The sequence below is a fragment of the Canis lupus genome, chromosome X, assembly GCF_048164855.1.
Source record: "Canis lupus baileyi chromosome X, mCanLup2.hap1, whole genome shotgun sequence".
In the NCBI taxonomy this organism is placed as follows: Eukaryota; Metazoa; Chordata; class Mammalia; order Carnivora; family Canidae; genus Canis; species Canis lupus.
The window spans coordinates 42,543,253-42,568,863 of record NC_132876.1 but is presented as its reverse complement, the minus strand read 5'-3'; the positions used below and the strand labels follow the sequence as shown (position 1 = coordinate 42,568,863).

The 25,611-nt window shown below is 39.3% G+C and overlaps 1 protein-coding gene across 3 annotated transcripts in view; it reads left to right on the top strand.

Annotated features, from left to right (window-relative positions):
• Window positions 1–997: 997 nt before the first annotated feature.
• VSIG1 (V-set and immunoglobulin domain containing 1) overlaps window positions 998–25,611 on the top strand; it is a 43,953-nt gene continuing 19,339 nt past the window's right edge. The window contains exons 1-3 of one of the 3 annotated variants that reach the window (XM_072816867.1): window positions 998–1,220; window positions 13,538–13,803; window positions 16,891–17,054. In XM_072816867.1, the coding sequence (XP_072672968.1) occupies window positions 16,902–17,054 (153 nt within the window). In that variant the 5' untranslated portion in view covers window positions 998–1,220; window positions 13,538–13,803; window positions 16,891–16,901. The remainder of the gene's footprint in view (window positions 1,221–13,537; window positions 13,804–16,890; window positions 17,055–25,611) is intronic. The other 2 variants (XM_072816866.1, XM_072816868.1) reach the window with 2 other exon arrangements.

Here is a 25,611-nt window from a genome sequence, read left to right as displayed (position 1 = left end):
GAGGAGGTGAGGGTCAGGTCTTTGGAAGGCTGGGAATCCAGATTGAGGACTTTGGTCTTGTCAGGAGTCCATAGTGGTGTTAACTGAAGATGCTTGGTCAGGGTTGAACCATCAGGATGCGGCTGGTATGGAGGATGAGGGAGGGAGAAGTCAGGGAGATCACATAGGAAGCTGCCTCAGTAGGCCAGGGATAAGGACCAAAGTACCAGGATCGGGGTGGAGGCAGTGGATTGGTGAAAGGACAGATCTGAGAGCCACTGCACAGGTGAACACAACAGGACTTGGAGATCGCATAGGAAAAGCTGGAAGAGGCCTTTATGTATCTCAAACATGAGAGGAAATCTGTTAGTGAAGGCTTCTCATGGAGGCAGCCTACCATCACTCGCTCCTAGGGAAACTCTCCTCCAAAGAAATCCTATTGTACCTACTCAGTAACCTAATTCTGCAAAAATTCAGACTCATCCAGTGGAAGTCTTAAAGCATTTATTCACTTCCCTGATGATATAGCGTTTGGTGAGTGAATAAATGCTATAGGGTCTCTAACCAGGAAGACCATAGCATGCTATGCGTTCTACTGCCAAGGTAGTGAGAACTGCCAGGGCTTCAAAAAAGTGTGACGTGTCCAGAGTTTGTTCACACAATAAATGAATGCTTTTTGCTTCATAACCCCCCTGTCCTTCCTGTGAACCCTGGCTCCTGAGAAAACCTTAGAGCACCAATTTATTAACCCAATTTGTGAACGAGGTTAGTGAATCCATGCTGGAAGACTTCGATGGAAATATTTGAAATTAATTAGCCTTGTCAGCTTTTATTTGTATAGGTTCACTTCCAACCATACACCCCCCCAAGTTTAACTTTTTAATAGGATTGATTTTAAACAATAAAACTCAGAGAATCTGTGTACAAAGAGCCTGAAGAATTTAAATGCACGGGTTTATTATTAACACAGTAGCAAATATATCAAGGAAACACGCCCGTAAAAAGTGTTTCAAAGAAACACAAATCCGCTCAGAGAAAGGACTGTACCCAATAAGCCTGAAAAGGCTATTTGCTTCGTGATGCCGGCAGATAAGCCTGGCAAACCTCAGTGTGATTGAAGAAGCCAGTTGGAGACTCAGCCTAGCTCAGGCAAGCTACCGGTCCTCGGCTACGCTCGACAAACCCTGACACAATGGTGTTCGCGTTTTGGAAGGTCTTTCTGATCCTAAGCTGCCTTGCAGGTAAGGAAAGGGTCTCCAAACCATCAAAGGTGATTGGGAACTGGAATTTTCTTTTAAACCGAAATCGCAAATTTTTACATGAATGTTCTCCTCTTTCACTTCAAAGGAATCATGATTAGTTTGCTGCATAAGGTAATTTTCAGAACTCTAGCCTAGCAAATGTAGGCCATGTTGTAAATGGAATTTTATGTAGCTCCTGAATTAAAATTTTCTCAGAAAAATCACAGTGTTTCTCTCCCTCCTCCCACCGCCTCTGTCTCCCTCTCTCTCTTAAGTTGGAAGGTGAACAGATTAATTTGCTCAGAAGCTGAAGTTTACACCAAGGATAGTTTTTCTTTCCTCTTTTATTTTAGGGTTTCCCACTGTGATCCACTTGCTTTGTTACAACAAACAGAGCCTGACTTGGAGGGCCTGCTATGCTTTACTCTCTAATGTTTCTTTAAGAGTTGCAGTTTTCCAAACCTAAGACTCTATTTTGGAAACTACGTGAGTGATTTGTCATTGTGCACGATATGGGTGTTTTTAGGCATTTGAGAAAAACAAAATCATTCTTAGAGTCAAAATCCTGATGTTGGTAAGACCCAGGAGAGCTCACCAGTTCAGAAAATCCCTTCGCTCACTTTTTCAAAGACCAGATCCATTTGAATCTATCTTTATGATGTTAGCTTCATAGTAGGTACAATAATATTGTTTACAGTCATTCTGATATTCTTAAGCCATTGGTAATATTAGGCAGTCATTAGAATGAGGTTCACTGAGCATATTTAATGGCATAAGAAAATACCCAAGATAAATATTAGGTGAAAAGGCAGATACACACATTTGACTAGAATAAATTGCTAGAAGGTTATATACCAAAGTGTTCATGGTCATTACCTCTGGGTGATGGGATTACAGATGATTTTTGTTTCATTCCCAAGCTTTTCCATATTTTCTGGAGTTTCTACAAAGAATATTAGGCCAGTTTTATAGTTTAAAAGTGTGACATTTTAAAACCATATGGTATTCAGTAATAGTTCTAGAAATATTCATTTCTAAATGTTTCAACCTACATGTTCTGTGGAGTCACCAGAAGGCAATACTGCATTTATCACGTGATCTAACTAGGATTTAGAGCTGGAACAAGCCACCTTTCTCAGCTTCTATCTTCGGGGGAACATGTCACTATTCCCTCCATCACCCCCAGTAATATTCATTTTAAACTTTAGACAGTGAAAGTCTTTGTTCTTTCTTAAAGAGCTTCCAGTCATTAGCTAATTGGATTGCTCCCAGGCCTTCTACACCAGTCCCCTAAAATCACACATGTGGTCAATACCTATTTCCTTACATGAGGCCTTAGGCCTATGCTAGACATGAATTTTGGAATAGTTGCAAGAATGGTTTTTACTATAACTAATTTTTACTGATTACAAAGGTAGTGTATAGGCATGGTAGACAGGTTTCAAAACACGAAAACATATAAATGAAATAAAAATCACCAGCAATCTTACCACTCAGAGATTTGAGTGAATGTCTTACCTATATATTTTTTCCTTCACAGGTATATATATCACATTACAAAATTGGATTTATACCTTGTATACAATTTTCTATGGTTTAAAAAATTACTTACATGATGTCAGGATCTTATTTGATTGTGGGTTTTAGAGCAAGACCAATAAATACTACAGAGCCTTTGTTCTTTGGTGACTATGTAACTGGTTTTGTTGGCCTGTAGTGTGTACTATGTATCTATACATATACAGTCTAGCTGGCCCATAGCAAAATATGGTAGTGTCACTCTAGCAGGTGGAATGGAAATACGGTATAATTTATTATTGTTTGCTGTGCTTACATACGTATGGAAGTTGGAGAAAGGGGGATTTCAGTAATCTATACCTGGCATTGGTGGTGTCCCTCAGTTGATCCAGATATGGCTGTGAAACAGCTGATCATGTTTTTATCAATGTGCAATTTGATGTGTTACCTGGTCTTGTTTCTTCATTCAGGAAGAATGTCATATTTTGGTGTCAAGCACGGTGCCTGGCACACAGTGGGCTCATAGTAAGTGTTGAAAGAATGGATTACCTTTGGAAATGCTGCCATTTGCAACAACATGGATGAACCTTCAGGGTGTTATGCGAAGTGAAGCAAATCAGACAGATACTGTAGGATATCACTTATAAGTGGAATCTGCAAAAGTCGAACTCATAGAAACAGAGTAGAATGATGGTTACCAGGGGCTGGACGGTGTTAGACAAAGGGTACAAATTTCCAGTTAGAAGATGAACAAATTCTAAGGATCTAATGTATAGTATGGTGACCCTAGTTAATAATGCTGTATATATACTTGAAAGTTGCTAAGAAAGCAGGTCTTAAATGTTCTCATCACAAAAAAAGAAATAGTAATTATGTGATGTGATGGAGGTGTTAGCTAACACTATGGTAGTAATCATTTTGAAATATGTAAGTGCATCTAATCAACACGTTGTACACTTTACAATCGTGCTTTGTTGTATGTCAATGATATGTCCATAAACCTGGAAAAATAAATGAATTACCTTCCCAAACCACAAGCATTCAGAAACAATTTTCATATGTGTATTTAAAACCAATTTTCTGTACAACTAGGCAAGACAGATTTTAATCAAAATCTTTCTGTACAATGGCATATGACAATTATACTGCAATAAAAGTTGATTTGATCAAAAAAATCTTTCTGATGACTTCTTCGGAAGTCAGTTACATTCCATTTCAGGAACATCATTTTCATCAAAAATGTCTGTGCAAAAAGTTCACATATATTGTTTAGATACTTGTACTATATATTAGTCACCTCTTAAAAAGATATTTTAATTTTTTTCATTTTCTGGAGATACATGCTATGCATTTTAAAGCAGTAATATACTTGAATTTTGGTCTCATGGTCAAATCCAAAACATAAGTGATCCTTTAGTTATATTATAGGTCAAAAATGAAGCAATTATGTGTGAAGTTGCTGGAAATTAAATCACTTCAAATGCATCATATTAAATATGGTTATTTGAGGAATATTTTTGCTGTGGTATATTAAGAGAATGATTCTCCTATAAGCACAGTGCCTGCCATATTGTAGACATTAAGTACACGAGTAAACAATCATTACCAAAACATGAAAAAAATCTTTTGAAAACATTGATAAATATGTGTATATACTTTGGGTTAGTTTCTTTTAATAACAAGCACTGGTTTTTAAAAACAATTATGCATATTCGACCACATATGTATTGTTTGTTTTGTTTTTTAATTCAGCCAAGGCAGTGAGGGAGATTGCAGTTCTGAGTTTTGTTTACATCAGGCACTAATCTATATGTTGCTATTCATTCACTGTCTTGTTAATAATACAGAGGTTTTTCTGACCTTCTCAATTTTAAAATACTTTCCCAGTTTAGAGTAAATTAATCCAAAGGAAGGGATTTTTTTTTTACCTGCCACTTACAGAATCACTTTCAGTTTAAGGTTACATTTGTGCTGTTCACTATCTGCATGTGACTACTTAAATTTAAATTAATTCTAATGAAATGAACTTAGAAATACAGTTCCTCAGTCACACCAGCCCCATTCCAGGTGTTCAACCACATGTGAGTAATGACTACTAAATTGAACGGTAGTTCAGAGATAAAACATTTCCACAATTACAGGGAATCCTATTGAATGGGCTAGAGGATGATCTCAATGGTTTAAGTAATGCGTACTAATGGAAGCATGTGACATTTTTTTAATAAATTAATTTTTTATTGGTGTTCAATTTACCAACATACAGAATAACACCCAGTGCTCATCCTGTCAAGTGCCCCCCTCAATGCCCAGCATGTAATATTTTTTGTAAGTTCATCTGAAAATATGTAACTTTGGGCTCTGAAGAATACTGTTGCTATATGAGGGAAGAGCAATTTCTGAGAACCATCTTTTCTTCAGAATTTGAGGATTGATTGTGGTGATGAGTACTGGGAATCTGGGCAATAAAATTATCTGGAGATATTGCCTTGCCAATTGTTACCTATTATAGGACAATATGTAGTCTTCTCAAAAAAAAAAAAATCTCACAGTAGATTTGGAGGTGACCATCCTTATTCTGAGGTGATGTTGTTGAGCTTCTACAGACCTCAAATTATTTATGTATTTGTATGTCTTCTATTTAAAAAAAAAACTGTTCAAATTGCTGATATCACATTTATATTCCCCAATCCTTGATTTTCATTTGTCCTCATTCTGTGCTCCAAATGGCTTCCTGCCATGTGGACAGGGTGAGCAGAGATTGTGTCTGATTTGTTCATTATTGCTTCCTCCATGTTTAGCACTGTAGGTGGCACAAAACAGGTGTTCAACGGGTATTTGTTGATAGACACCACAGCCTCTTCCATGGCTTGCCTTGTAGAGCTGTGCTTACTTTGCCTTCTAATGTTTTTGCAGAGAGCAGCCTTTGAGGGGCATTTTGTAGGGGGTGGGCAGGGTGCTTACTTTGTCATAAGTTCCCACCATTACACTAATCCCATAACAGACGCTGGGACCCAAACTAGAAGACAAAAATGATAGCCGAATAATACCTCTAAAATCTCTGTTTTTAGGGGAAAGTTTCGGGGACTTCAATGGCCACCAAATCACTATTCTGTCCTTTTTATCTTGTACACTTTAAAGGCATTTGGAAATCATCATTTAAGCATAGTCAAAGGTGTGACTAACTTAGGAAAAACAAGATGGGCTCTGTGAGGTCAGGAGAGAGCCACTTAGCCTTCCCCAATAAAGTTTCCATTGGAAAGAGTAGCTATTTTCCATAGGGTCAGTTTTGTTTTTTGGAAAGGCATAAATAATGGGAACCAGGAAAGCCTGGAGACAACATTGAGAAGAGGGAAACTGCATGGAGTTAGAAGGTGCTGCTTTGATGCCTATCCTAAATCACTAATCTCAATTTATCACCGCATCAGTTGCCATATAAGCAGCCAACCTCTGGCAGAGAAACAGCTGGACCAGGTGGCCTGGCTGTGACAGACTACTTGGCTATTGAATATGGAAAACCAGGGGTCTCAGTACAATGGTTTGCTTTTTCTTCTAATTTTTCAAAATGTTTGTCAATTTCATGACTTATGTTTGCCTGTAGTTAAGTAAGGAAAATAAAATTAAAGTCTTTGGGTGTGCAGAATTGGGAAGGGGGCAAGGATTCGTCTTCCTGTACATTTCCTCTGATCTTTTCATGATCTCTGTACTTTCATTCTACTACTTGTCTGTAACCCTGAAAGAAGCCAGAACTCTCACTCAGATTCCCCTGCAGCATAGAGAGCATCTATTAAACTTGATCTTTTTTTTCTAATACCTATCTGATGGTCTTACGTTCCATCCTGGAGAACTTCTATACTCTCTGACTTTGCAATGGGTAATAACCAGTTAATAAGATGAGCCAGTGTCTCTAGAGTGTTACCCAAAGTATTGTTCCCTATAACAGCCCTTTGAAAGATGCTTGTATAGTACTGAGAATTTCAAGTACAGTGGTAGGCTGGGTTTTGGAGTGGGAGACTCTTTGGCATTCCCCCAAATCATAGGGGCAGCTCATCATTTCAGAAGGTCAACAATTCTCAGGCTTGGTGGTTTCAGGACCCTTTTACACTCTTTTTTTCCCTTTTACACTCTTAAAACTTGAGGGATATTTCTGGTCTGAATAAAAGGGCATAGAGCTGCTTGTCCTTGCTTCTTTCTGCTAGAAACAAGTATTAAACTCTCCCTGGAAATAACGTAAAAGACAATCCAGGGAGAGTTCTGAAAGACTATAAGAAGAAAGCAGTGGTTTGGGTGCTGGGAATAACACAGTGGCAAGGGGTCTTATTTCTTTCCATCCAAGTGAAGAAGGGTAAACAGTTCTGGGATTTCCAGATCTCAACCTAGTAACAGAGGGCAGCCTTGGGAGGCTTATTCTTCCACCAGATCTAATGAGAGTCCCTCTTACATCAAGTGAGCCCAACACCACTGGATGAGTCATAAGAAGCCACACCAAGAAGAGTAGACAAAGGAAGCATTCTTTTTCTCACTGAGCCTGAGACTCCTCACTTTCATCTAGAGATACTGAGGAGGCCAGAGGATACAACAGACAAAAGGAATGAAGTCACAGCAAATGCTCAGTTCTGGAAGACTCTTTGTGTGAGTCTGAGACTCTTCCTCCAACCCGCCCACTACTCCCCAGACACAGGGCTACAGTGGAGTGTCCCACCATAGCGATTCCCCCACTGAGAAGCACCCAGCAACCTGGCCTGGAGAAACACTTCCAATCGCTCAGGCAATAGAATCAAAGACAAACACAGAAGCCCCAGTGACAGTGGTTAAACCAGACAGACCAAAACAACACTGTAGAAACTCTGGACATTAAATTAGCATTAGAAACCCAGTCCACAAAAGTAGGCTGTGTGTAAAACATGAAACAAAATAAAAGAGACTGTCTGCTAAAATGAGATTTTTAAAAAAGATTTTATTTATTTATTCATGAGAGACACAAAGAGAGGCAGAAACATAGGCAGAGGGAGAAGCAGAGTCCCTGTGGGGAGAATGATGCAGGACTCAGTCCCAGGACTCCAGAATCATGCCCTGAGCCAAAGGCAGACACTCAACCACTGAGCCACCCAGACATCCCTAAAATGACAGATTTAAATAGAGGGGATTCCTAACATGATAGACAAAATGCCTGTGGGTTTGGACAAATGCATAATGACATGCATCTGCCATTATATTATCATGTAGAATATATTCACTGCTCAGTGTTCCACCTATTCATGCCTTCCCCTCCACCAACCCTTTGAATCCAATGATATTTACATGGTCTCCATAGCTTTGCCTTTTCCAGAATATCAGAATTGAAATCATATAGTATATAGACTTTCCAGATTGGCTTTTTTCACTTAGTGATATGTATTTAATGTCCTTCTATATCTTTTCATAGCTTAACAGCTCTTCTTTTTAGCATTGTTTGTGTCTACCACAGTTTGTGTTTTTATTTATTTTTAAAGTATTTTTTAAAAGATTTATTTATTTTAAAGGGGAGAGAGAAAGAGCAAGAGAGTGTGAGGGTGGGGAGGGGGAGAGGGAGAGAGAGAGACAGAGACAGAGAGAGAGACGGAGACGGGGGGGGGAGAGGGAGAGAGAGAAAATCCTCGAACAGACTCCCCATTGAGTGGGGAGTCCAACGTGCCATGGGACTCCGTCCCAGGATCCTGAGATTATGACCTGAGCTGAAATCAGGACACTCAACTGACTGAGCCTCCAGGAACCCATATATACCACAGGTTATTAATCCATTCATCTACTGAAGGACATCTTGGTTTCTTCCAAGTTTGGGCAATTATAAATAAGGCTGTTGTAAACATTCATGCACAGATTTATGTGTGGATATAAATTTTCAATTTTTTTTGGTAAACATCAAGGAGCATAACTGCTGGGCACTACGGTTAAGAGTGTGTTTACTTTGTAAATAAACATCAAACTGTCTTCCAAAGTGCCTGTACCATTTTGCATTCCCACCATTAATGAAGGAGAGTTTCTGTTGCTCCACATCCTCACTAGCATTTGGTATTGTCAGTGTTCTGGATTTTGGCCATTCTAATAGATGTGTAGTAGTATCTCATTGTTTTAATTTGTATCACCTTAATGATAAATGATGTGAAGCATCTTTTCATATGCTTATTTGCCATCTGTATATCATCTTTGGTGAGAGGTCTTTTAAGGTCTTTAATCCATTTTTTTAAAGGTTTTATTTATTTATCCATGAGAGACACAGAGAGAGGCAGAGACATAGGCAGAGGGAGAAGCAGGCTCCTCGCAGGGAGCCCAATGCGGGACTCAATCCTGGATCCTGGGATCACGACCTGAGCCAAAGGCAGGCGCCCAACTGCTGAGCAGGTGTCCATTTAATCCATTTTTAATGTGGTTGTTTGTTTACTTATTCATGAGTTTTATGAGTTATTTGTGTATTTTGGATAGGAAACCATTATCAGATATGTCTTCTGCATATAGTTTTTTTAGTCTGTGGCTTTAGTCTTCTCATTCTCTTGACAGCGTCCTTGCAGAGCAAAATATTTTAGTTTTAATAAAGCCCAGCTTATCAATTATTTCTTTTATAGATTGTGCCTTTAGTGTTGTATCTTTAAAAATCATTATTATACTTAAGGTCATCTAGATTTTCTCCTATGTTATATTCTAGAAGTTTTATAGTTTGCTTTTTTCATTTAGATCTGTTAGATACATTTTGAGGTAATTTTTGTGAAGGGTGTAAGTTCTGTGGCAAGATTCTTTTTTTTCTACATAAGCGTCCAGTTGTTTCAGCACCATTTGTTGAAGAGATTATCTTTGCTCCATTGTATTGCTTTTGCTCTGTTGTCAAAGATCAGTTGACTATTTTTTGTGGGTCTGTTTTAGGGCTCTTTATTGTGTTTCATGGATCTATTTGTCTATTTTTTTCACCAATACTATACAGTCTTGATTACTATAGCTTTATAGGAAGTCTTGAAGTAGTGTCAGTCCTCCAAATTTGTTCTTCAATATTGTGTTGGCTATTCTGGGTCTCTTTCTTCTCCATACAAACTTTAGAATTTCTTTGTCAATATCCACAAAATAACTTCCTGAGATTTTGACTGTAACATTGACTCCATAGAGCAAGTTGGGAAGAGCTGACATCTTGAAAATATTGAGTCTTCCTATTCTATTGAGACACAGACTATGTCTTATGTCTCCATTTATTTATTTTTATTTCTTTCATCAGAGTTTTCTGGTTTTCTTCATATAGCCCTTGTACAGATTTTTCCAGATTTATACTCAAGCATTTCATTTGGCGGGGGGAGGGGGGTGGTGTTGCTAATGTAAATGGTTTTGTATTTTTAATTTCAAATTCCACTTGTTCATGGCCAGTATATAGGAAAGCAACTAACTTTTGTGCATTAACCTTGTATCCTGAAAACTTTCTTTAATCACTATTAGTTCCATAAGGTTTATTTTTGGATTTTCTACATAGACAATCATGTAATCTGTCATTTCCTTCACAATCTGTATACTTTTTGTATCTTATTGCATTAGCTAGAACTTCAGAATGAGATTGAAAAGGAGTGATGAGAGGGAATATCCTTGTCTGACTCCTGATCTTAGTAAGAACGCTTCTAGTTTCTCACCATTAAGGATGGTGTTAGCTGCAGGTTTTTTGTAAGTGTTCTTGATTGAGTTGTAAGTCCTCTGTATTCCTAGTTGAAGGTTTTTATAACAAATGGACATTGGGCTTTGGAAAATTCTTTTTCTGAATATACTGATATGATCATGTGATTTTTAAAAACATGTTCATGTGATAGATTGCATTAATTCATTTTCAAATTTTGAGTCAGCCTTGCCTAGATAAATCCTACTTGGCCATGGTATGGAATTCTTTTTATGCATTGTTGGATTTGATTTACTAATATTTTATCAAGGGTTTTTGTGTGTTCATTAGAGATATTGGTCTATAGTTTTCTTTTCCTGTAATGTCTTTGGTTTTAGTATTAGGGTGATATTGACATCATAGGATGAATTAGGAAATACTCCCTTTATTCTATCTTCTGAAAGAGATTGTAGATACTTGGTTAAGTTTCTTCCTTGAATGTATGGTAGAATTCACCAGGGGCCCCAGGCTTGGAACCTCTTTTTTTGAAGGCTATTAATTATTGATTCAATTTCTTTAGTACATATAGAGTATATATAAGCCTGTCAAAATTGTCTACTTCTTGTGTGAGTTTTAACAGGTTGTGTTTTTCAAGGAATTGGTCCATTTTATTGAGGTTAACAAATTTGTAGGCTGAGAGTTGTTCCTAGTATTCTTTTTCTTTTAAATATATTTTTTTATTGAAGTTCGATTTGCCAACATATAGTATGACACCCAGTGCTCATCCTGTCAAGTGCCTTCCTCAGTGCCCGTCACCCAGTCACCCCATCCCCCTGCCCACCTCCCCTACATAGCCAAACTGTGGAAGGAGCCTTGATGTCCATTGACAAATGAATGGATAGAGAAGATGTGGTTTATATATACAATGGAATGTTACTCAGCCATCAGAAAGGACGAATACCCATCATTTGCTTCAATGTGGATGGAACTGGAGGGTATTATGCCTAGTATTCTTTTATTATCCTTTTATTTTTTTTAAGATTTATTTATTTATTCATTCAGAGAGAGCGAGAGAGAGGCAGAGACACAGGCAGAGGGAGAAGCAGGCTCCATGCAGGAAGCCCGATGTGGGACTCGATCCCGGGTCTCCAGGATCACACCCCGGGCTGCAGGCGGCGGTAAACCGCTGCGCCACCAGGGCTACCCTTATTATCCTTTTAATATCCATGGTATCTAAAGTTATGGCGCTCTTTCATTTCTGATACTAGCAATTTGTGTTCACTTTATTTTTTTCTTAGTTAGCTAACTTAGAGTCTTATCAATTTTACCTATCTTTTTCAACAACCAGTTTTGGTTTCATTGGTTTTCTGTATTGATTTCTTGTTTTCAATTTCAATGATTTTTGCTCTAATTTTCATTATTTCTTTTCTTTTGCTTTGAATTTATTCTTTTTTCCTAGTTTCCTAAGGTGAGAACTTACATGATTGATTTTAGATCTTTCTTGTTTTGTAATATATGCACTCGTGCTGAAATTTCCCTCTAAGTGCTGCTTTTGTTGCATATCACAAATTTTTATAAGTTGTATTTTCATTTTCATTGGTTAAAAGTATTTTAAATTTCCTCTTGAGATTTCTTTGATTCATGTGTTATTTAGAAGTGTGTTGTTTAGTCTCCATGTATTTTGGGACTTCCCAGTAGTCTTATTGTTAATTTATTTCTGTTTTAATTCCATTGTGGTCTGGGAGTAGACATTGTGTGATTTCTCTTCTTTTAAATGTGTTAAGATTTGTTTAAGGCCATAATGTGGTCTATCTTGGTGAGTATTCATAGTGTTTTTAAAGATTTATTTGATAATTTAAGAGATGGGAGGTGGGGCAGAGGGAGAAAGAGATAGACAGAATCTTTCAGCAGACTCCACGCTGAGCAAGGGCCCTGACATGGGGCTCAATCCCATGACCCTGAGATCATGACCTGAGACAAAACCAAGAATCAGATGCTTAACTGGCTGTACAACGCAGGCATTCCCATAATTTTAAAATACATCTTTTGTATAAAGTATTCCACCCAGCAATAGCAGAATGCATTTATTTCCCCAAGCACCTGCAGAATATACCAAGATAGAGTATATGCTTGGCCATAAAAAAAACCCTCCACAAATGTAAAAGAATTAAAATCATGCAGAATCTGTTCTCTGAGCACAATGGAATCAAACTTTTAGAAATCAAGAACAGAAAGGCAACAAGAAAATCTCTAAACACTTGGGAATTATACAACACATTTCTAAATAATCTCTGGACCAAAAAGGAAATCTCAAAGGAAGTTTAAAGAATATACATAGAACTGAATTAAAATGAAAATACAACATATGGAAATATGTAACATGCAACTAAAACAGTGCTAAAACAGAAAATTATAACACTAAATGCTTCCATTTGCAATTAAGAAAAGCATCAAGTCAATAATTGAAGTTTCTACATCAAGGAACTGGAAGAAGAGTAAAATAAACCCAAAACAAAGAAAAGAAAGGAAATAATAAGAACTTAAATCAATGAAATTGAAATAGGAAAATCATTACATGAAATAAAAATCTGGTTCCTTGAAAAAACGGATATATAATTTTGACAAATCTCTAGCAAGATTGGTAAAAATAAAAAGAGATAAGACACAGATCACCAATATCAGAAATGAAATATGTGGTATCAGCACAGATCCTGCAGTCATTAAAAATATAATAAAGAAATGTGCACATTTTACATTCATCTATTTGACAACTTAGAAGAAATGGACCAATTCCCCCAAAACAACAAACTACTAAAGCTCACCTGATATAAAATAGATAATCTGAAGATACCATAACCCTTAAAGAAATTGAATTCACAATTTAAAAAGCTCCTGAAAAAGAAATACCCAGGCCTAGATGCTTGCACTGGATAATTCTACCAAACATTAGAAAAAAATAATTAACAATAATTTTACACAGTCTCTTCCAAAACACAGAAGAGGAGTGAAGGCTTTCAACTCATTTTATGAGGCTAGTATTACCTTGATACTAAAACTAAAGACAGTACAGAAATAGACAACTATAGACCAAATACTTTCATGAACCTAGATTCAAAAACTCTCAACAAAACACTAGGAAATTGAATTCTACTATGTTTTAAAGGAATTCTACACAATGACTAAATGGGATTTATTTCAGGTATGCAAGGCTGGTTCAACATTCAAAGTCATTCAGTGTAATCTATCATATCAACAAGCTTAAGGAAAAAAAGCAAATGATTATATCAATTGATGGAGAAAGGGCATCTGACAAAATCCAGTACTCATTCATGATAAAGACTCTCAGCAAATTAAGCAATAGATGTGTTCCTTTCCAAGAGCTGCTGTCAGAAATTGCCAGAAACCACATGGCTTAAAACAAGAGAAGTTTATTCTCTCGCAGTTCTGGAGGCTCAAAGCCTGAAGGTAAAGCTTTGGCAATATTGATTTTCTTTAGAAGCTCTGAAGTAGAATCTGTGCCATGGCTTTCTGCTACTTGGCTGCTAGAAATGTTTGGTGTTCCTTTGCTTGTATGTACATTGCTCCAGTGTTTGATTTTACCTTCATATGGCCTTTCTCCTTGTGTATCTTTGTCAAATTTCCCTCTCCTTTCTCTTATGGGGACAACAGTCATTGGATTTAAAGCCCACTCTAAATCCAGAATCATCTCATCTCAAGATCCTTAGCTTAATTACATTGCAAAGAACCAATTTCCAAATAAGGTCACATTAACAGATACCAGGAATTAGAACTTTTACATACCTTTTGGTGGGACACAATTCAACCCATGACAAAGGAGAATTACCTCAACGTGATAAGAAGCATCTACAAATAACCTACAGTTAACAACATATCCTGTATTATGTCATGTACATGTTGTACATGTAAAGTTCTGGAAGTTATAGCCATTGCAATAAGGTAATAAAAGAAACAAAAAGCATATAAATTGGAAAGGAAGAAATAAAACTATCTCTGTCCAAGAAGAGACTGGAATCTAGATTACATAGAGAACTCTCAAAATTTAACAGTTGAAAATTAAATAATCCAGTTAGAAAATGGTCTAAAGATATGAACAGACCTTTCACCAAGGAACACATACAAGTGACAAATTTTCACATAAAAAGTTGTTTAGCGTCATAAAATTGCACCAGAGAAAGACAAATTAAAATCACAATGATATATTACTATATACTTATTATGGCTAAAGTAGAGAATTAGTGACAATACCAAAGACTGAGGAGGATGTGGAGAGACTAGACCACTCATATCTTATGGGTGGGAATGTATATTGATATAACCACTCTGGAAAACAATGTGGCTGGTTTTTGGCTTGTTTATTTGTCTTTTTTTAGATAGGCTCTGTGCCCAGCATGGAGTCCAAAGCAGGGCTTGAACCTACCAGCCTGAGATCAAGACCTGAGCTGATATCAAGAGTCAGACACTCAACCGACTGAGCCACCCAGGCGTCCCTGTTTTTGTTCTTTAATAAAACTAAACATGGAACTACCATCTGACCCAACAATTGCACTCTTGGAAATTTATCCCAGTGAAATAGAAATTTATATTCACTGAAAAATCTGTACCTTGGAGTTTTATTCAATTGCCAAGTCCTGGAAATGACCCAAATGTTCCTAAATGGGTCAATTGTTACGCAGATTGAATGCTACTAATCAACAAATGGCAATGAGTTACAGATACAACAATTTGGGTATGCTGCTAGGTAATTATGAGTGAAAAAAAGCCCATCCCAAAAGGTTACAAAAGACAAAATTTTAACAATGAAGGACAGATTAGTGGCTACCCATGCTTAGAATCAGGGATGGGGTTGCAGAAGGAAGGTAAGTGATTATAAAAGGGCAACATTAGGGATCTTTGTGGTGATGACACCGTCCAGTATTTTGATTGCAATGGCAGATACACACACTTACATGTGATAAAAGTGTATAAAACTAAATGCATATGCACACTTGAGTACAAATAGAACTGGAGAAATAAAAATAAGATGGGTGGATTGTATCAATATGAATGTCCTAATTGTGATATATTATAGTACAGTTTTATAAAATGTTACTGTAATGAGGGGCTGGGTAAAGTGTACATGGGATATCTGTGATTACTTCTAAGAACTGTATGCAAATCTACTATTATCTCAGTAAAATTTTGGGATCCCTGGGTGGCGCAGCGGTTTGGCGCCTGCCTTTGGCCCAGGGCGCGATCCTGGAGACCCGGGATCGAATCCCACGTCGGGTTCCCGGTGCATGGAGCCTGCTTCTCCCTCTGCCTATGTCTCTGCCTCTCTCTCTCTCTCTGTGACTATCATAAATAAATAAAAATTAAAAAAAAAATTTTAATTAAAATTACTGAGGAACCCCAAAGAATCTTTGCTATGTCAGTTATTTCTATCTATATTTACTGAATTAGAAATTAAAACTAAAAATTATTTAAACAAAAATACATAAGCACACATTACATAGCTGCCAAAGCAATGCTGTCATAAGATAAAAACAGAGAGGGAGGCAAACCATAAGAGACTCTTAATTCTAGGAAACAAACTGAGGGCTGCTGGAGGGGAGGTTGGTGGAGGCAAGGGCTGGATGGGTGATGGGCATTAAGGAGGGCTCTTGTTGTAATAAGAACTAGGTGTTGGGATCCCTGGGTGGTGCAGCGGTTTGGCGCCTGCCTTTGGCCCAGGGCGCGATCCTGGAGACCCGGGATCGAATCCCACGTCAGGCTCCCGGTGCATGGAGCCTGCTTCTCCCTCTGCCTATGTCTCTGCCTCTCTCTCTCTGTGACTATCATAAAAAAAATTTTTTTTTAAAAATTAATAAGAACTAGGTGTTGTATGTAAGTGATGAATCACTAAATTCTACTCCTTAAACCAATATTACACTACATGTTAACTAACTGGAATTTAAACAAAAACTTGGAAGGAAAAAAATAAAACTGAAAGTTCCATATATGAGAAATCTGTTAGTCCTGGGCAAACTGGATTGTTTTCCATGCTCATGGACCTGTTTGGGTCCCTGGACAACATTTTAAGAACCTCTGTTTTTTGGGGGGTTTTAAAAAGATTTTATTTATTTATTCATGAGAAACACAGAGAGGAGAGAGAGAGAGAGAGGCAGAGACACAGGCAGAGGGAGAAGCAGGCTCCATGCAGGGAGCCGGACGGGAGACTTGATCCCATGTCTCTAGGATCACGCCCTGGCCTGAAGGCGGCACTAAACCGCTGAGCCACCCGGGCTGCTCAAGAACCTCTGTTTAAGGCCATGCTTATACAGAATAATTCCCAGTTCGGTGTTATTATCTCACCATCACATAGGATTTGAGTTTCATTACATTGTCATTTGTGAGAAACTCCCTATCCCCACGCCAATTGCTTGCTCAGCATTCTTCCTCCTCCTCCTCACCTTGGATTCCTCAAATAAGATGTCCTTGAAAATGCTTTGTAATGAAAGATTGTTGTCAGAATGTGAGAGTGTACCATTTTTGTTCTGATGATTACTTTTTCAGGTCAAGTTAGTATGGTGCAGGTGACCATCCCAAACAGCATTGTGAACGTGACTATTGGATCTGATGTCACACTTGTCTGCACCTACACCAGCACTGTGGCCTCCCGAGACAAGCTCTCCATCCAGTGGTCATTCTTTCACAAGAAGGACTTACCACCAACTTCCGTAAGGACTTTTTTCTTCAACTATTCCCCTATGGTAGTTCTGACATAAACTGTTGCGGACAGTGTGTGCAGGAGTGGTAAGCCAGTGACAATGGCAGAACCTCAGGTACAAAGAGTTTGAAGATAGTTGTTTAGAGAAGACCGTCATGTATGTGACATGGCCTTTGTCTTCTCTTCATATTCAGTGATAGCCTATTATCTCAAATGTGAGTAGGTCAACATCAAGTATATCATGTTTTCTAGAGTAGATAGCCATAGTCCTTCTCCTAGGTGAAACGGACAGGAGTTCTGAAAGGACTCTCCCTCCCTTCCTCCAAACCCCCCTATTATTTCCAGAAGACTCCAGTTCAAATACACGTCCCATTTGATCTGCAGATCCCTGTCAAATGTATTATCTGGGATCTGCCAAGTGATTGGCAAGTGAGCTAGCTCATTGTGCCTGAGTCCTGATGGAATGAGACTCCCAGATGGGTGGAGAAGGGGCAAGGTGGTGATGAACCCTGGGTAATGAAGGACAACAAGAAGCTAGAGAGTAGAGGATGGGACAAGTAGGCTGGGGTGAGGGGTAAAAGATTGCTAGAAGAGGGATGGTAAAAGCCAAAGGAGAATGATTCTACCTGTAAGCCATCTATTCTCAGGTTTTCTTCATCTGGCCTTAAAGATGATCCCTTTTTAAATTAGCCCAAGATCTAATTTATTGTATACTCAAAAGTGTGTTTGTATGAGAGAGAGGGAACACACTTGGGTGCAAGAGTCTGCATGGGTGCAACACGTCTGCCAATATATATCCCCCCCTTGAGGGAAAAGAAAGGCCTATAGCTTTCATCAATTTTTCAAAAGGATGTATTGATCCAAAACAAGAGTTCAGGGGAATTCGGCAAGATGGCGGAAGAGTAGGGTTCCCAAATCACCTGTCCCCACCAAATTACCTAGATAACCTACAAATTATCCTGAAAATCTACAAATTCGGCCTAAGATTTAAAGAGAGAACAGCTGGAATGCTACAGTGAGAAGAGTTCACGCTTCTATGAAGGTAGGAAGACAGGGAAAAAAGAAATAAAGAAACAAAAGGCCTCCAAGGGGGAGGGGCCCCACGAGGAGCCGGGCTAAGGCCAGGGCGAGTGCCCCCAGGAAAGGAAAGCTCCGTCCTGGAGAAGCAGGAGCTTCACCAATCTTCCCGGGCAGAAAGGCACTCGCAGGGAGTTAGAGCAGGACCCCAGGAGGGGCGGGGATGCCCTCAGGCTCCCAGGGACACTAACAGACACCTGCGCCCCAGGGAGAGTGTGCCGAGCTCCTTAAAGAGCTGCAGCGCACACGGCTGGACCCAGGAGCAGATCAGAGGGGCTCGGGGGGAGGCTCCGCGGAGAGGGCTGCCCAGCTGGGAGCGCGAATCCAACAGCGCAGACCAGGAGCACAGGGCGCGGGGGACACAGCCCAGGATCCGGCCTCCCCCCGGGACAGGCAGAGGCCGGGAGGGCACAGGACAGCAAGGACGCTCCTGCCCCAAGCTGAGCATCCAGGCCCCTACAGGCTGAGAGCTCCGTAGTTACTGCGGGAGATGAATCCAGGGCTCCAGAGCTGGCCGCCCCCACTGTGGTTGTTCCTCCTGGGGCCTCACGGGGTAAACAACCCCCACTGAGCCCTGCACCAGGCAGGGGGCTGAGCAGCTCCCCCAAGTGCTAACACCTGAAAATCAGCACAACAGGCCCCTCCCCCAGAAGACCAACTAGACGGACAAGTTCCAGGGGAAATCAAGGGACTTAAAGTATACAGAATCAGAAGATACTCCCCCGTGTTTTTTTTTCTTTTTGATTTCTGATTGCTTCCCCCACACTTTTCCCCCTCTTTCTTTCTTTTTCTTTCTCTTTTTCTTCTCTTTTTTTTTCTTTTTTTTCTTCCTTTTTACTTTTTTCTTTTTCTCTTTTCTTTCCTTCTTTCTCTCCTCTCTTTTTCTCCTTTTCCCAATACAACTTATTTTTGGGCACTCTGCACTGAGCAAAATGACTAGAAGGAAAACCTCACCTCAAAAGAAAGAATCAGAAACAGTCCTCTCTCCCACAGAGTTACAAAATCTGGATTATAATTCAATGTCAGGAAGCCAATTCAGAAGCACTATTATAAAGCTACTAGTGGCTCTAGAAAAAAGCATAAAGGACTCAAGAGACTTCATGACTGCAGAATTTAGATCTAATCAGGCAGAAATTAAAAATCAATTGAATGAGATGCAATCCAAACTAGAAGTCCTAACGACGAGGGTTAACGAGGTAGAAGAACGAGTGAGTGACATAGAAGACAAGTTGATGGCAAAGAGGGAAACTGAGGAAAAAAGAGACAAACAATTAAAAGACCATGAGGATTGATTAAGGGAAATAAATGACAGCCTGAGGAAGAAAAACGTACGTTTAATTGGGGTTCCCGAGGGCGCTGAAAGGGACAGAGGGCCAGAATATGTATTTGAACAAATCCTAGCTGAAAACTTTCCTAATCTGGGAAGGGAAACAGGCATTCAGATCCAGGAAATAGAGAGATCCCTCCCTAAAATCAAGAAAAACCGTTCAACACCTCGACATTTAATAGTGAAGCTTGCAAATTCCAAAGATAAAGAGAAGAGCCTTAAAGCAGCAAGAGACAAGAAATTCCTGACTTTTATGGGGAGGAGTATTAGGGTAACAGCAAACCTCTCCACAGAGACCTGGCAGGCCAGAAAGGGCTGGCAGGATATATTCAGGGTCCTAAATGAGAAAAACATGCAACCAGGAATACCTTATCCAGCAAGGCTCTCATTCAGAATGGAAGGAGAGATAAAGAGCTCCCAAGACAGGCAGGAACTGAAAGAATATATGACCTCCAAACCAGCTCTGCAAGAAATTTTAAGGGGGAACTCTTAAAATTCCCCTTTAAGAAGAAGTCCAGTGGAACAATCTACAAAAACAAGGACTGAATAGATATCATAATGACACTAAACTCATATCTTCCAATAGTGACTCTGAACGTGAATGGGCTTAATGACCCCATCAAAAGGCGCAGGGTTTCAGACTGGATAAAAAAGCAGGACCCATCTATTTGCTGTCTACAAGAGACTCATTTTAGAGAGAATGACACCTACAGCCTGAAAATACAAGGTTGGAGAACCATTTACCTTTCAAATGGTCCTCAAAAGAAAGCAGGGGTAGCCATCCTTATATCAGATAAACTAAAATTTACCCCGAAGACTGTAGTGACAGATGAAGAGGGACACTATATCATACTTAAAGGATCTATCCAACAAGAAGACTTAACAATCCTCAATATATATGCCCCGAATGTGGGAGCTGCCAAATATATCAATCAATTAATAACCAAAGTTAAGACATCCTTAGATAATAATACACTTAAACTTGGTGACTTCAATCTAGCGCTTTCTACACTCGATAGGTCTTCTAAACACAACATCTCCAAAGAAACGAGAGCTTTAAATGATACACTGGACCAGATGGATTTCACAGATATCTACAGAACTTTACATCCAAACTCAACTGAATACACATTATTCTCAAGTGCACATGGAACTTTCTCCAGAATAGACCAAATACTGGGTCACAAATCAGGTCTGAACCGATACCAAAAGATTGGGATCATCCCCTGCATATTCTCAGACCATAATGCCTTGAAATTAGAACAAAATCACAACAAGAAGTTTGGAAGGACTTCAAACACGTGGAGGTTAAGGACCATCCTGCTAAAAGATGAAAGGGTCAACCAGGAAATTAAGGAAGAATTTCAAAAATTCATGGAAACTAATGAGAATGAAGACACAACTGTTCAAAATCTTTGGGATGCAGCAAAAGCAGTCCTGAGGGGGAAATACATCTCAATACAAGCATCTATTCAAAAACTGGAAAGGACTCATACCAAAACTAACATTACACCTAAAGGAGCTAGAGAACAAACAACAAATAGATCCTACATCCAGCAGAAGAGAGTTAATAACGATTCGAGCAAAACTCAATGAAATTGAGACCAGAAGAACTGTGGAACAGATCAACAAAACCAGGAGTTGGTTCTTTGAAAGAATTAATAAGATAGATAAACCATTAGCCAGCCTTATTAAAAAGAAGAGAGAGAAGACTCAAATTAATAAAATCATGAATGAGAAAGGAGAGATCACTACCAACACCAAGGAAATACAAACGATTTTAAAAACATATTATGAACAGCTATACGCCAATAAATTAGGCAATCTAGAAGAAATGGACGCAGTTCTGGAAAGCCACAAACTACCAAAACTGGAACAGGAAGAAATAGAAAACCTGAACAGGCCAATAACCAGGGAGGAAATTGAAGCAGTCATCAAAAACCTCCCAAGACACAAAAGTCCAGGGCCAGATGGCCTCCCAGGGGAATTCTATCAAACGTTTAAAGAAGAAACCATACCTATTCTCCTAAAGCTGTTTGGAAAGATAGAAAGAGATGGAGTACTTCCAAATTCGTTCTATGAGGCCAGCATCACCTTAATTCCAAAAGCAGACAAAGACCCCACCAAAAAGGAGAATTAGAGACCAATATCCCTGATGAACATGGATGCAAAAATTCTCAACAAGATACTAGCCAATAGGATCCAACAGTACATTAAGAAAATTATTCACCATGACCAAGTAGGATTTTTCCCCGGACACAAGGCTGGTTCAACACTCGTAAAACAATCAATGTGATTCAACATATCATCAAGAGAAAAACCAAGAACCATATGATCCTCTCATTAGATGCAGAGAAAGCATTTGACAAAATACAGCATCCATTCCTGATCAAAACTCTTCAGAGTGTAGGGATAGAGGGAACATTCCTCAACATCTTAAAAGCCATCTACCAAAAGCCCACAGCAAATATCATTCTCAATGGGGAAGCACTGGGAGCCTTTCCCCTAAGATCAGGAGCAAGACAGGGATGTCCACTCTCACCAGTGCTATTCAACATAGTACTGGAAGTCCTAGCCTCAGTAATCAGACAACAAAGACATTAAAGGCATTCAAATTGGCAAAGAAGTCAAACTCTCCCTCTTCACCGATGACATGATACTCTACATAGAAAACCCAAAAGACTCCACCCCAAGATTGCTAGAACTCACACAGCAATTTGGCAGTGTGGCAGGATACAAAATCAATGCCCAGAAGTCAGTGGCATTTCTATACACTAACAGTAATACTGAAGAAAGAGAAATTAAGGAGTCAATCCCATTTACAATTGCACCCAAAATCATAAGATACCTAGGAATAAACCTAACCAAAGAGGTCAAGGATCTATACCCTAAAAACTATAGAACGCTTCTGAAAGAAATTGAGGAAGACACAAAGAGATGGAAAAATATTCCATGCTCATGGATTGGAAGAATTAATATTGTGAAAATGTCAATGTTACCCAGGGCAATTTACACGTTTAATGCAATCCCTGTCAAAATACCATGGACTTTCTTTAGAGAGTTAGAACAAATTATTTTAAGATTTGTGTGGAATCAGAAAAGACCCCGAATAGCTAGGGGAATTTTAAAAAAGAAAACCATAGCTGGGGGCATCACAATGCCAGATTTCAGGTTGTACTACAAAGCTGTGGTCATCAGGACAGTGTGGTACTGGCACAAAAACAGACACATAGATCAGTGGAACAGAATAGAGAATCCAGAAGTGGACCCTCAACTTTATGGTCAACTAATATTCGGTAAAGGAGGAACGACTCTCCACTGGAAGAAAGACAGTCTCTTCAATAAATGGTGCTGGGAAAATTGGACATCCACATGCAGAAGAATGAAACTAGACCACTCTCTTTCACCATACACAAAGATAAACTCAAAATGGATGAAAGATCTAAATGTGAGATAAGACTCCATCAAAATCCTAGAGGAGAATACAGGCAACACCCTTTTTGAACTCGGCCACACTAACTTCTTGCAAGATACATCCATGAAGGCAAAAGAAACAAAAGCAAAAATGAACTATTGGGACTTCATCAAGATAAGAAGCTTTTGCACAGCAAAGGATACAGTCAACAAAACTCAAAGACAACCTACAGAATGGGAGAAGATATTTACAAATGACATAACAGATAAAGGGCTAGTTTCCAAGATCTATAAAGAACTTATTAAACTCAACACCTAAGAAACAAAGAATCCAATCATGAAATGGGCAAAAGACATGAACAGAAATCTCACAGAGGAAGACATAGACATGGCCAACACACACATGAGAAAATGCTCTGCATCACTTGCCATCAGGGAAATACAAATCAAAACCACAATGAGATACCACCTCACACCAGTGAGAATGGGGAAAATTAACAAGACAGGAAACCACAAATGTTGGAGAGGATGTGGAGAAACGGGAACCCTCTTACACTGTTGGTGGGAATGTGAACTGGTACAGCCACTCTGGAAAACCGTGTGGAGGTTCCTCAAAGTGTTAAAAAATAGACCTGCCCTACGACTCAGCAACTGCACTGTTGGGGATTTACCCCAGATACAGATGCAATGAAACGCCGAGACACCTGCACCCCGATGTTTCTAGCAGCAATGTCCACAATAGCCAAACTGTGGAAGGAGCCTCGGTGTCCATCGAAAGATGAATGGATAAAGAAGACGTAGTCTATGTATACAATGGAATATTACTCAGCCATTAAAAATAACAAAAACCCACCATTTGCTTCAACATGGATGGAACTGAAGGGTATTATGCTGAGTGAAATGAGTCAGTCGGAGAAGGACAAACATTATATGTTCTCATACATTTGGGGAATATAAATAATAGTGAAAGGGAATAGAAGGGAAGGGAGAAGAAATGGGTAGGAAATATCAGAAAGGGAGACCGAACATAAAGACTCCTAACTCTGGGAAACAAACTAGGGGTGGTGGAAGGGGAGGAGGGCGGGGGGTGGGGGTGAATGGATGATGGGCACTGAGGGGGGCACTTGACAGGTTGAGCACAGGGTGTTATTCTGTATGTTGGCAAATTGAACACCAATAAAAAATAAATTTATTATAAAAAAAAACAAAACAAGAAGTTCAGAGAAGAAACAAGTCAGTATGGTTTAGAATATTTGGAATGTTGTTGAATTGGGGTTTTGATTAGTAGAAAAATGGAGAGCGAGTTGAGTGGGCTAGAGGAGGTTTAAGGACAGACAGAGGGTAGAGATGAAGGAAGGTGCTAGCTTGGAGGAGCCACACCTTGGCCAGTGTCATTTCAGGCATGTCTGGTCCTTTGGAGGTGCTAGGTCCTCTCTTTACTAGAGATCCTGAACACTTTTGTAGCAGGAAACACCGTTCAAGGGGTGATTTCATTAGGGCCACCCTCTCGTCAGTGTTTGACATTTTTGCTCAGCATTGGTTACCTCAGACAGGTGTCTGAATCACTGTCCTTCTCTTCAACACATGGTGGAACACTGACACTCTTCTACATATCTCATGGGGAATCACCTGACACACTGCATGTGAAAACACTTGGGAAAAATATAAAGACCTATAAGTTTTCTCCCTTGTAAATACCATTATCATCTTAATCATCATCAGCAGCAGCAGCAACAGTGATTATACCACTGTTTGTCACCTAGATGCCCTGACCCAGATTGTAGATTGCAATCAACCAAGAAATCATCCCTTTGCAGGTTGCTCTCTTAGATTGTGGATGGCAGTAATCACATGAACTTTCTTCCTTTTTAAAATTCAGTTTCCCTAATAGTCTTCTCAGTGTATTCTTGGTCTGTAGGCTTGAAGTCCTTCCCATTTTGCCATTAGAAATTAGAGGCTGAAATTAGAGAGGCCTTGCCAATATATTTTGAGCTATTTTTTTATGCATGGTACTCAAATCCAGATGTCTTCAACTGCCAAGAAGTGAGGCCAGAACAATCTGAGTTCAAAAATACGAACTGCTCTTTATGCCTCCTCTGACACTGGAATTTACAAGCCCATCCCTTGGTTGAACCATGTAGGTATGAATTGAAGGATGCAGGGCAGAAGGATCTCATGACCAGCAATGAGGTTTTTCTAGACCTGGAGATACACAGAAGGTGTAGGTGATTGAATGGAATATGGCTTGAGCTCAGAACGTCTGTTAGAGGCATTTCAGAAATGAGCTTTATTAACAAATGTGTATTCATTGAGTAGCTTATTTACTTGCCACTTGCCTCATTCTTCATAATGTCAGGTACAGGCAGGGCAAGTAATTTAAGGTATCTAGGCTTTTGGGATGTCCAGATCAAAGGTGCTCCTTTGCACTGAGCCACTGATTCAGTGAGAACATGCTTCTTGATCTTAGAACATTTTAGATGCTTCTCCAAGTGCTTGAGATTTTTGTTATGCCTGTGCCTCAGCTGTGTAGAAGATAGTGTAGAGGGGGTCTAGCTCTTGGCTTAGAGACAGTGAAAGCTACCTCCAAAAAGTCACAGTTTCTCTTCTTTCTCTGTTTCCATCTTGCTTCAGCTTACCCCATCAAGATCCCTATTTCAACCATCCTTAGGTCCAACCTACCTCTAGAGAACTGGAGTCCCTCTCCTTTTCCCCTGTATGCTGCAGTCATGTGCCTCTCTCTGCTTTTCCA